Source organism: Chelon labrosus, assembly GCF_963514085.1.
Source record: "Chelon labrosus genome assembly, chromosome: 11".
Classification (NCBI taxonomy): Eukaryota; Metazoa; Chordata; class Actinopteri; order Mugiliformes; family Mugilidae; genus Chelon; species Chelon labrosus.
The window spans coordinates 6,174,827-6,186,935 of record NC_140344.1 but is presented as its reverse complement, the minus strand read 5'-3'; the positions used below and the strand labels follow the sequence as shown (position 1 = coordinate 6,186,935).

Genomic DNA, 12,109 nt, shown 5'->3' with positions numbered 1-12,109 from the left:
GACAGCAGAGGCCCCTACACAAATGTGCTGTAGTTTTAATGTTTACTTTTAACAGTATTGGATTTTGGAAAATGTCATGTATGCAGACTTTTCTAACAGGTACGCTCCACGGTTTAGCCTATATTTTTTATTTTATCTTGTACTTTTCTGTGTTTAGGAATTGCATCAACTTTTTCTTTCTTGCATTTGAGGCAACACTAACACATTGTAAAAGTATACAACATGCTGTGAAAGGCATTGTATGAATAAAATTATCACAGAATAAAACAACGTACACATTTTAGCCACAGAAGAGTGATGGTTTTGAAAGAGCTGTAGGCCTATAAGAAGCCATCTATGTTACCAATCAATGCATCAAGAGAAGAGACTGTGCAGGGGATATGGTCCTCCCATGAAAGCCTCTAATGGCAGCCTTATCAGTTTTCATTCTACCATCTATGTGGCCCTAATGAGAACCATTAACTGGTTGTAAAACATATTTTCTGCATGATACAAGGATACATAAGGAGATCTGACGTGCGGCTGTAGTAATTACTTTTATCCTGCAGGGGGCAATAACGCCAGGTAGCGTCAAACACTGCCAATAGAAATCAGAAGAAGAAAAGCGAGAGCAAGGAGATCTTCAGGTCTTTAGTCGCCTGCCAGTTAAATATTTCAGTTGTTAAAGTAACCATGTCTTAAGTTCAAAGATTTAGAGAGTTCACCAAGGAGAGACTAACTGCTGCTGCTGAAGAAATATTTGTAGTCTTTGAAGAAATGATCGCCCAGTATGAGGGAGAGATTGATCGTCAACGCAAACTGCTGGATACCATCTTAAAACCCGAGATAAAGTTACACAGAATAGGTATGTAAACATATAATGCTCTTGATAAATTAACAAAAATTGTGGTTCTACTGAAGGTATTTTTCAAACAGAAATGACATGAAAGCGTGTCTTGTTAAAACAAACGTTGAACCTTAAACACAGTATGTATGAGGCACATTAGAAGCTGACTTACTGCAGAGATTAGAAACTAGAGCTGTAACTGGGAGCTAACAAAGACCACACAAACCTAGAAATGACGACGTGCCTTTTTATTTAAAATGACCAGTGATCGAGAAATGTTTTGCCATTCAGACCATATTATAAGAATGTACAGCAGAAGGAAACTGCATTCCTCCAAGTTCAGCGTAGAAAAACTAAAAAATACAAGCAAGTACAGCAAGGAGGGTGGTCTGGTGAGATACCTCACTCATGTTTCAGGTTAATTCCTTAACCTAAAGTTCTCTTTCAACATTCGTTGCGGTATCTCACAGCCATTTTATGAATATAATTGTCAAAGAAGAAAACAACGTACACATTTTAGCAAGAAAAAAACTGATGGTTTTGAAAGAGCTGTATAAGAAGTCCTCTCAACAGACGAGGTACTTATCAGCCACTTACAACACAGTGTGGGAATCTGTCCCCAGAAAGCTTCACTCACATTCACATCTTGAATTTGGAGTTATAGATATTCATATTAAAGCCTCAACTTCCAATCAGTAATTGGAAGCTGGGGCATCGCTCTCCTCTCATAAATTGACAAACTAGAGGGTGCTGGTCGTTATAGCGGCCAAATACACTTTGAGAGTGGAGAATGACTGTCCATTATCCAGTAGTTCAGTCCAGTAGAAATGTAAGAATAACAGAGACGGGACTTTGGAAAGCCTTTGTTCGTTGATGTAACTTTTTCTAAACGACCAATATTATGGTAACAACGTTGATGACAGACTTGGTTCGGTTTGATTAACAGTTTTGAGCCGTGTTCAGTTATATTAAAATATTAATGTTATATTACAGCATGGATTCAGACATAACTTTAGTCTAGATTTTGAAATGTTAGTCGTTTAAGTTAAACAGTATTGTTAACTGTGACACTCAAAGAACCAAAATGTGAATTAACTGCTATTTGAGCAACTTACCACAATAATGTAAACTATATATAAATATAGCGCTTTTAAACTTCTGTGGTCTAATCTCAATTATTTTTAAGTCTATTCGACTATTAGTTTTGTGTTGCCGGCTGCTAGCAACAGAGAGTAGCACCAGAGCCCGTCTACGGAGAGCCTTCCCACTCTCTATTAAGTCCCATTGTAACGAATTGTGGTTGCAGTTCCACCAGATTTCCACTGGGGGCGATCGCCATGAGTGCAACATGAATGGGACTCTATGGAGCTAAATGGCTAAATGTGTCTCTTTCACCCGATTGTCGTTGAGAAATCTCAGATTTGATTGTAGGTTTTGCAAGTTCAACATGGGTTATAGGTCAAAAGTTGAATGAACGAGAACTTATGTCCTTTCGTTTTCTTACAGGTTGAGTTGTTGTTGCCCATAACACGCTAGCATTGTGCTAATGAACGCTGATTGGTCAGTGAATGACTGATTACGACCAGATCCCGCTTGACGGCATCGTGGCATCCGAAGCGGGACCAGAATGTTAAGACGGACTTTTTCGCCCAAGTTTTTTTTTTTTCGGCCCGGTCTTTTAAAACAGAAACTCTTCTAGCACGATTATTTACCCGTGTCAGCTGTGTTGTCCATGCCTCGAGAGAAAAGAAAGTGCAGAGCGCGAAAGCACCAAAGCAGTGACTGAAGGATTGCCGTAAAGCAGTATCTGGTCGTACGATGTGTATGACGTCATTGACATTTTAAAATACTTTTTAAAGCAAAATAAGTGACTCTAAAAAATCTAACACCCAGCAGTGTGTAATTTCTTTGCATATCCTTTCAAATTCAATATTCAAATTACTGCACAAAAAATTATATCCTGAGAAAAGTGGATTTTGAGGGGTACTGCTCCATAGACCGCCATTCATTCTGCACTCGTCCTGAGAGCGCCCTCATATGGAATCAGAGTGGAACTGCAACAGTTCAGAACCCGGAAGTTCAGTGAGAGTGGAACTTCTCCCCATATTAGACGTTCTCTGGTAGCACTTAGCCTAGCTTGGTGGTCATAATAACCATAGACATATATGTAGATAGACGCGTCATTGAGCGCTGCCGTCTACGAGAGCGGCGTGCCTACAGGGCGGCCATCTTGGAACAGGGCCACTCGCTCCTACAGTGCATTACATCTATGGAGGAATGGGGTTTCTACACAATGAAAGTGATCATAAATCGCTCAGTTGAAGTCCGGCATCTTTTCTTTACAATCTTCTGTCAGAAGCTAGTCTGCTGATAACATTAAGTAAAATTTGTATTTGGGTAGTAAAACCATATTTTTATCATAGCTACATGTGTGACGTTTTTAACAGATCAATACGTTTGGAAATCGGTCCAAAATTCAGCGAATAACTCTTTCCTTCGTATATGCACCGCTGCCTCTGCTATCCCTGTACCAAGATGGCGGCGCTTTAGGCACGTCCCTCCACAGTCAATAGGCGTGTTCGATTTCATGCAGATCTGTGCAGATCTGACTTGACGTGATGCATGCTGGGTTGTTCATGCTCATAGACCTCGAATATGATTGGTTAAAATGAACTTGTTCAACCCAGCATGCATCACGTCAAGTCAGATCTGCACAGATCTGCATGTAGTCGAACACGCCTAATATGGCAGCCGCCATGTCCAGCTGTTAAGAAACCAATGGGTGATGTTACAGAGGTTTTGTCCATCTTTTATATACAGTCTGCGCTTAAATCAAACATTCTCGGTGAAATGAACACTTGAACTTGCAACAACGGCCTGTTGACTAAGTTTTTTTTATTATTATTTATTTATTTATTTATCACTACTACTTCTGGAATCTGCTATGGATTAAAAGCAGTTTTCTGAGCTTCACCTTGTCTTACTGCTCTGTCGTCACTTTAAGCCATAGAACTACTGTGAATTAACAATAACTGACTTGACCTGCTGCCTGTCATTTTCAGTGTTGGGAACGTTACTTTAAAAAAGTAATTAGTTATAGTTACTCACTACTTGTTCCAAAAAAGTAACTGAGTTAGTAACTGAATTACTCTACAATAAAAGTAACTCGTTATCAGGGAAAGTAACTATTTGCGTTACTGTTAAAAAAAAAAAGTTGCTATATGTCAAAGAATTTGGATTTTTTTGAGCAGTTTTCACAAGTCAGTTGAAATTGGTAGAACAGACAGGTGTATGTACATAACTTTCGATATTTATATATATTTTTTTATATTTATATTATATTTTTATATATATATAATATTTATATTTCGATAGGGTTTAGACGGCGAGCTTATCATCTGTGGTGGAGGTATCGGTGTTTTTGGCCACTAGCTTTGTAGATGCGTGTCATTGTGTGATGCTTCATTAAATTAGAGTTGCTTACATGCACGTTCCTCCCTTTGACCACAGTGAATTTTTTTATTTATTGAAGTAGTGCTTATATCTCCACCTTGAAAATGCCAACTTTTAATCGGATTGCTCCTGACTTGCCATCTCTGTTGCTTCATCGATCTGTTTAGCTGTTGTGTGTGTGTGTGGCGCGTGTGCTGGCATGTGTGTAAAAACACTGACTCTGATTGGCTACCATGAAACATGACTCTGCCTTAGCCAATCATAATCGCTTACCTCGTTATTAACCCACCTCCTCAGTAGCGGTGAGCCAGGGATGCGTTCGGATTACACATATTCAATCAATGCATAGTAACGCACCGCATTTAACGTCCAGTAACGTTAACGGCGTTGTAACGACGGGAAAAGTAATTAGTTAGATTACTCCGTTACTGGAAAAATAACGTCGTTACCTAACGCCGTTCTTTTAAACGGCGTTATTCCAAACACTGGTCATTTTAAACAACTCCTTCTTTCTCTTTGTCCTGATAGACTTTCTACAGCAACATGTCTGTAAGGGGGAGGAGGTTCTCACTAACCAGCAGCTCTGTAACCAGGAGATGAACTCCAGTGTGAACCAGGAGGAAGCAGAGTCTCCACAGGTTAAAGAGGAACAGGAGGAGCTCTGCACCAGTCAAGAGGGAGAGCAGCTCGTACTGAAGGAGGAGCCTGATACCATGATGGTGACTCCAGTTTATGAAGAAACTAACCACAGTGAACCTGAACAAAGTGGTGACCAGCTCGTCTATTACAATTCTCCAGAGAAACAGGATCAGGAAGGACTGCAGCACGTACATCCAGAATCAAGTAGAAATTCAGAGCTGAAGCCAAGTAAGGGACGTGACTTTAACAATGTTAACAACTTTACATCGATGGACAGTAACCTTGTTACTGACACAGAAAAATTGGATGTTTTTCGAACCCTCCCAAAAAATATGTCTCAAATGAAGAAAAATCACAAGATCCAAAGTGGTGTGAAGCCATATACTTGTAACACTTGTGGAAAAAGTTTCCATCAAAATAGTGATTTGACTGTCCACATGAGAACTCACACAGGTGAGAAGCCGTATTCTTGCAAAACATGTGGGAAAAGTTTCAGTCAAACAGGTAATTTGACTGTCCACATGAGAACTCACACAGGTGAGAAGCCATATTCTTGCAAAACATGTGGGAAAAGTGTCACTAATTTGACTCAACACATGAGAATTCACACAGACGAGAAGTCGTATACTTGCAAAATATGTGGGAAAAGTGTCACTCGAAGCTATAATTTGACTGAACACATGAGAATTCACACAGACGAGAAGTCGTATACTTGCAAAATATGTGGGAAAAGTGTCAATCGAAGGGAGCATTTAACTGAACACATGAGAATTCACACAGGTGAGAAGCCGTATCCTTGCAAAGTTTGTGGGAAATTTTTCAGACGAAGTGGTACTTTGATTGACCATATGAGAACTCACACAGGTGAGAAGCCATATTCTTGCAAAACATGTGGGAAAAGTTTCTGTAAAATAAGTCATTTGACTGTCCACATGAGAACTCACACAGGTGAGAAGCCGTACTCTTGCAAAACATGTGGGAAATCTTTCAGCAGTAATGGTATCTTGACTGTTCACATAAGAACTCACACAGGTGAGAAGCTGTAATATTGCAACATGTGGGAAAAGTTTCAGTGTTGCTAGTAATTGTTTGCGCTGCTTGAGAAGACATTGTTCTGAAACATCTGTGGAGAAATATTGTGAATAATTCAAATAGTCAGTAACATGTTTATGTTTAAATCCCTTTTAGACTGTGTTTCTGCAGTAATAGTGTGAATTTACTGCCTGCCATACAGCTCAATTTCTAATAAAATATTTTTTTTATCTGTCAGATTTGACAATGAATTTGAACGTGTTGTCTGGGAATCATGAATTAACGTGTAGGGTTTGTTATACCTTTTAAATGTCTCGTAAGGGCATGGTTTAAGTCAATTTATCAGTTTCGATTAATATATTTCCGAACTGAAGGAATGAATTTTCACAATTTATACCATTAATTCTCTGCCATAAAACAACGCCACAAACAACTTCTTAAGTGTGAATAAATATTTATTTATTGAAGTGACAACTATGAATAAATGAGGTACTAATAGAATATATGCATATGTGTGTGTAATCAAATAGAATGGATATGATGAGACGTGAAACAACCGATTTGTAGAACCATGTTGAGAAATGGAGATGTATTATATCTTTACTAACGGGAGTGGATGAACTGTGGTAACTAATCTGATTCATGTTAATGGAGAGTTTCAAAGTAATGACACCAACTCTTGATCTTAAGCTGGAACAGCTGATGCAGGTCCGACTGGGACCGGTAGACAGGTACTTGTTGCGTGGTCTCCACTCCAACACCCAGCTTCGATTGAGAGCGTTGTAGGTGTACAGCAGAAGGCAGTAGATTGCAACTTTGGAATGTCTTTGTAGGTGAAGGAGTAAGCCGGATCGTCACGGCTTCTCTGAAACTGTTTCGTTGCTATGGTGACAGCCTCTTGGGCTGCGTTCAGACTGCCAGCCAAAATCCGATTTTTAGCCCATTCAGATTTGAATCGGATCTCGATTTTGAAGTCTGAACAGTGACAGATCACATGAAATCCGATTTTTGCCAAACGGTTGCAAACCACATCCAGAGGTAGTTTCATATCGCATTCGTATCGGATATGGACAGATGCGTCTCAGTCTGAACAGCTCCCAACACTCAGATGGGTTTTGACTGTCCGTGACGTCACTTACGCGATGCCAGGCCAGAACCAATGCGCCAGACCGCGTGCCTATTTCCGTTGTGGAGGAGCCACGTTACGGCCACGGACAGTGATATTACAGCTATCACAATGGAGGAGGACTTTGAAAACAATTCGCCTTGGACAGAGGAAGAAACTGCATGCCTTATAAATCTTTACACTGACGTGACGTACATCCATCGTGTTGTTTGTTGTTGTTTTGCTTGTCGCTGTCGCAATTATATGACGTCTGACAAATACACGTGCTGAATGACGCTTCCGCTCGTTGCTACAGCAACCTATCAGACCGGTGAAGAATGTGGCCCAGTCTGAACAGAACCATATCCGATTTGGACACTTGCTAAAGGCAGTGTGAACAGTCAGCCCTAAAAATCGGATATGAGAAGGAATCAGATTTGAATCAGATCCGTCTGCAGTCTGAACGCAGCCTTGGTTTCTTTATCGGTGGAAGAGATTGGGTCTTATTCTGATATCCCAGCTGACTACGCTCACTAAGAGAAAACCCGAAGTTGGCTTTCTTAATTAGTACGTCATGGGGCGCAGAATAAAAAAAAAGAATGAATAAACTTAAAAATGTAAGTTTACTACGAAAAGTGTGCGTCGGGAAAAAGGGTCCAACGAGAAACAAGCTTGGGAAACGTTTGGCAGACTGATTCCAAGTTGGGGGTATAAAATGCGAATAAATGTGCAAAGAAGAAGGCGAGGAAGAAAACAAAACTAAGTTAAAGACTAGAGTTAAAAAATAAGTTGAAGTAAAAAGGTAAAAATTAAAAGAACGTATCCCTCCGGTTTTATGTGTTAATTATTCAGGGCGTGTTTTGGATCGGGTTTCCAAGATGGCATATCTGAATGACCAAATCAAAAAACCCAAAAGCATCAGCCAATTAATAACATCAGGTTCCTTCTTGTAGGTGATATTTTGCTCGGAAAGGCTGTGGTTTCTAAGATAACAACTTTATACTACATCTTTCAGGGAGCAACAATTAGCTCCTTGGTTAGGCTACTGCCAATTCTATGTTTTGACACGAAATAGAGTTGTAGCAAATGGCAAATGTTCATCTTTGAAACTACCTACAGATATGAAAATTCCGTTGGCTAATTACAGGACCCAACGTGATGGAACTAAATAATAGGCTAACTGAACTTGTAACAGTTTTGCTGCAAAGCACAATCTTAGGGTGAAATTACATCTGGTGTTTGTTAAGACGAATTACTAAGCATTGCAAGCATCATAGGAAAAAGGCTAACAAACGTATACCACCAGTTAACATTAGCCCTTCATTCATGACATGGATACTGTAATCATACAGAGAGAACATAGCATACCTTTTATTCAAGTAGCCTACTCGTGTCGCCCGCCTTGTGTCATGAAAAAATACCGCCACGGGCGAGTGCCCGTTTCGCCCGTGCTTAAAACCGCTACTGTATAGGAACATACATGAGGTTCAACACTTTAATTTTAACAATGGTTTAAAACCGGGCTATTCAATTGGCGGCCCCCGGGCCGGGTCCGGCCCCTGAGGAATTTTGTACCGGCCCTTAAAGTGTCGTATTACATATGGATAGTCTAATACAGTGCATGAGTGTGGCTAATTGTACATTCTGTCGTGCAGCAGGCTGGTATGCGCACGTTTAAGTCGGACCTATATTTTGGGGACCGCACATGACCAATCAAAGTCGCCGTTCGCCGTTCGCGCTCGAGTGCAACGCTCTGAGCGCTGACTGTAAGTCTGGCTCTGACCGCTCTGACTTCTTTCTTTCAAGCACGAAGGTTGACTTTAAGACAAAATATCCCACTGCGCAAAGACACGTTCAAATAACGTCTTTTCAACGTCGTTTTTGCACGTCGAAGTTTGGTCCTCTGAAGGTGCAGACTGTTACAACAGACGACGTCTTTTCCCGACGTCGAGTGAACGTCCGTTACCGACGTCCACAGGACCTCCGTATAGGAGCCAGTTGTAGTCCGAATGTGGTCTTCTAGACGTCGTTTCTACGTTAAACTTAAACTCATTTTAGACTACAGTCAGGTCTACAATAAATCACAATCCAATCCCGACAGTTTTTTCCCCAATCTTTATTGCAAACGTCAGTCTTAGACAGCATAAAATGCAGTACAATTTGTGAAAAAGTGGTAAAATACAATAAATAAAATTACCTTCGGTCTGTGAATAAAAATGTAACAATAGCCTACAAATATAATACAAATAGAACAATAACATAATAATAAAAATAAAAGTAAAAAAAAAAGTGCCCTTATGAAGTCTTCAGCTGCCCGATTATCAAACAGTAGTGATGGGTCCGGCAACACTGATGCGTCGGCGCATGTGTCGAGCTCGTAGACCGAAACCCCGTTTCGGTGCGCGTATCGCGTTAAGAAAAAGTCACGTGACCGATACAGACGCTGTTTCGTTCGTCACCGAGGCGCCAAACTGTGTTTATAAGGAAGCGCATCTGTCAACGGGATGATGTTTGCCAAAAAAAACCCTGGAACTGTGGAATCAAATCAAGTTGAAATATGGAACCCCAAAGAAAGAGAAAGGTCTCCGCCGTGTGGGACCATTTTGCTCTTATATCGGCAAATAAGGTATTTGTTTTTATTTCATCCAATTGCTCTTAGTTTCCACTTGATCTATCAGAATTCAAATCAAAGTGACTCTTAGTTTAAATTACTCATTTTATTTTCTGCAGGTTAAATGCCGCATTTGTTATACGGAACTATCGTATATAAATAAAAGCACCTCCTCAATGCTAAGACATTATAGAGCTAGGCACGAAAATGAGGAGGCCACACATACACCTGCAATAAACACAGGTAGGCCTAAACAGGCATAAACAGACATTTTACAACTTCCTCATGGTCGCTTTTGTTATTAATGAATACATATATTGTTTTTATTATTTCATTTTTGGGCTTCAGGGAACTGCTTCAGGTCCTGGAGCCATCATATGTTTTGCCAACCAGAAAGGTTTGTATAGAAAAGGTCTACAGAAGTAATTATATTTAATTAATGTGGTATAGAATTTAAATATATTGACGTGCTTTTGGCTCAACTTGGTTTAATTTTCAGACTGTCCAAGAAATGGTGGCCAAAAAATATGAGGAGGAACGAGAACGAGTGAAAATGGAAGTACAGCAAGCTGTGGCAGTGAGTATAACAGCTGACATGTGGACATCTGTGAATATGGATGCTTACTTGGCTCTAACCTGTCACTATATTAATGACAATATGCAGCTGTGTACATCTGTGCTGGGAGTGCAACACTTTCCGCAAAGTCACACTGCAGACAATTTGGCCCAAGTCAAAAGGGGCATGATGAATGACTGGGCCATAACTCATAAAGTAAAGTGTCTCGTGACCGACGCAGCACCAAACATGATTGCATCCACAAAACAGCTCCAGATTCGGCATTCGGTTTGCATTGCACATAGTCTAAATTTAATAGTAAAAAAATCATGTGATCAAATCCCAGCATTTACAGCAATCAGACATAAATGTAGGCAAATTGTAACATACTTCAGATCAAGCACCACAGTCAAAGAGAAGCTTGCTCAAGTGCAGCAACAGATGGGACGGCCAACCCTGAAACTTCTCAATGAGGTACCAACACGTTGGAACAGCACATATCAGATGCTGGTGAGGCTACATGATGAGAAGGAACCAGTGTGGGTATCTCTGGCCTCACTACCAACAGACATAACTCCACTAACGGCTGATGAGTTTAACATCATAGGAGAAGCACTTCTTGTGCTTGCTCCTTTCCATCAAGCCACAGTGGAGTTGTCTGAGGAGAAGAGAGTTTCGGGGTCAAAGGTCATTCCGATGATGAAAATGCCATGTCATGCACTTGAGCGTAATGCTTCAGCTTTGCACACACAGGCAGCCATGCACCTACACCAACACCTTTGGCGACGAGTCACAGACACTGCTTCCAATCTGGAGTCATTGAGTGTGCTGACCCTATCCACACTTCTAGACCCCAGATTTAAGTCACTCGGATTTCGGAGTTCCTCCAAATGCTGTGAAGCAGTGAACAGGTTAAAATCGGAATGTGCAGCTGTAATTGGGCGCGTAGCAACCGAGCCACAGCCTGGACCGTCTTCACAACAGCTATCGGCACCCACTGCAGGCATGTTATGTTCAGTTTTATCAGTTTATTTGTGCATGTATTTGCTTACAAAACATGCACAGGCTTGTAATTGATGACTCAAACTAAAATGCCAATTTGTTGTTTTTTAGATAACCTCTGGAAGCAGCTCGATGAGGACGTTGGCAGGCAGACGAGTAATGTCACAGCGGACTCAATTATTGAGGTGCAGCGGTACCTTGCTGAGGGCAACCTCCCCAGATCCCAGGATCCTTTACTGTACTGGGCCAGCCAGAAGTATAATTATCCACACCTCTTCCGGCTGTCACTACAGTTTTTATGCACCCCAGCTTCTTCAGTCCCATGCGAGCGGGTGTTCTCCAAAGCTGGAGAACTTGCATCGAAAAAACGAAATCGACTAAATGCGAAAACCCTGGAAAAGCTTGTTTTTTTGAATAAAAATTTGTAAAATAAAAATAAAATAAAAAAATAAAAAAAAACCTCCCTGCCTCAAAGACAAGTACATAAGCACATTCACACATTCACTATAATTTTCACATGTTCATATTATTTATTGACCACATTTTAAAGATATCAAAGATTTTTTACACTTAGATTAAGATATAAAATAACACAATATAAACAACAATAACAAATGATATTGTGTATATACTAGGTCATTCAATCACTATGTCAGTGGAGTCTCAACTAGGTTGCCTGCAATAATGTTTATGGTCCAGCAGGTGTCCCTATTGAGTGACACAGTACCGACACAGTATCGATAGGTTTGGTAATGTGCCGCAACGCTTCACGAGGCCTCATCTACCCATCACTATCAAACAGGATGACTCCATCTGCACAAGTAGAAAAAGACAAATGATTAGCGATCGAAACGCCAGTTAACACCGCCAGCTTTTTTAGAATGC

The 12,109-nt window shown here is 40.5% G+C and overlaps 1 protein-coding gene across 1 annotated transcript; it reads left to right on the top strand.

Annotated features, from left to right (window-relative positions):
- On the top strand, positions 1–6,268 carry LOC311495364 (uncharacterized protein). Its single transcript, XM_084554782.1, has 2 exons — positions 1–844; positions 4,808–6,268. The coding sequence occupies exons 1-2, from the start codon at positions 757–759 to the stop codon at positions 5,962–5,964; spliced, it is 1,245 nt and encodes a 414-aa protein (XP_084410908.1). The 5' UTR covers positions 1–756; the 3' UTR covers positions 5,965–6,268.
- Positions 6,269–12,109: the final 5,841 nt, after the last annotated feature.

Coding starts and splice junctions, on each gene's coding strand:
- LOC311495364 (XM_084554782.1), top strand. CDS start 757: ATGATCGCCCAGTATGAGGGAGAGATTGATCGTCAACGCAAACTGCTG. Junction 845..4,807: donor GATAAAGTTACACAGAATAG/GTATGTAAACAT, acceptor TTGTCCTGATAG/ACTTTCTACAGCAACATGTC.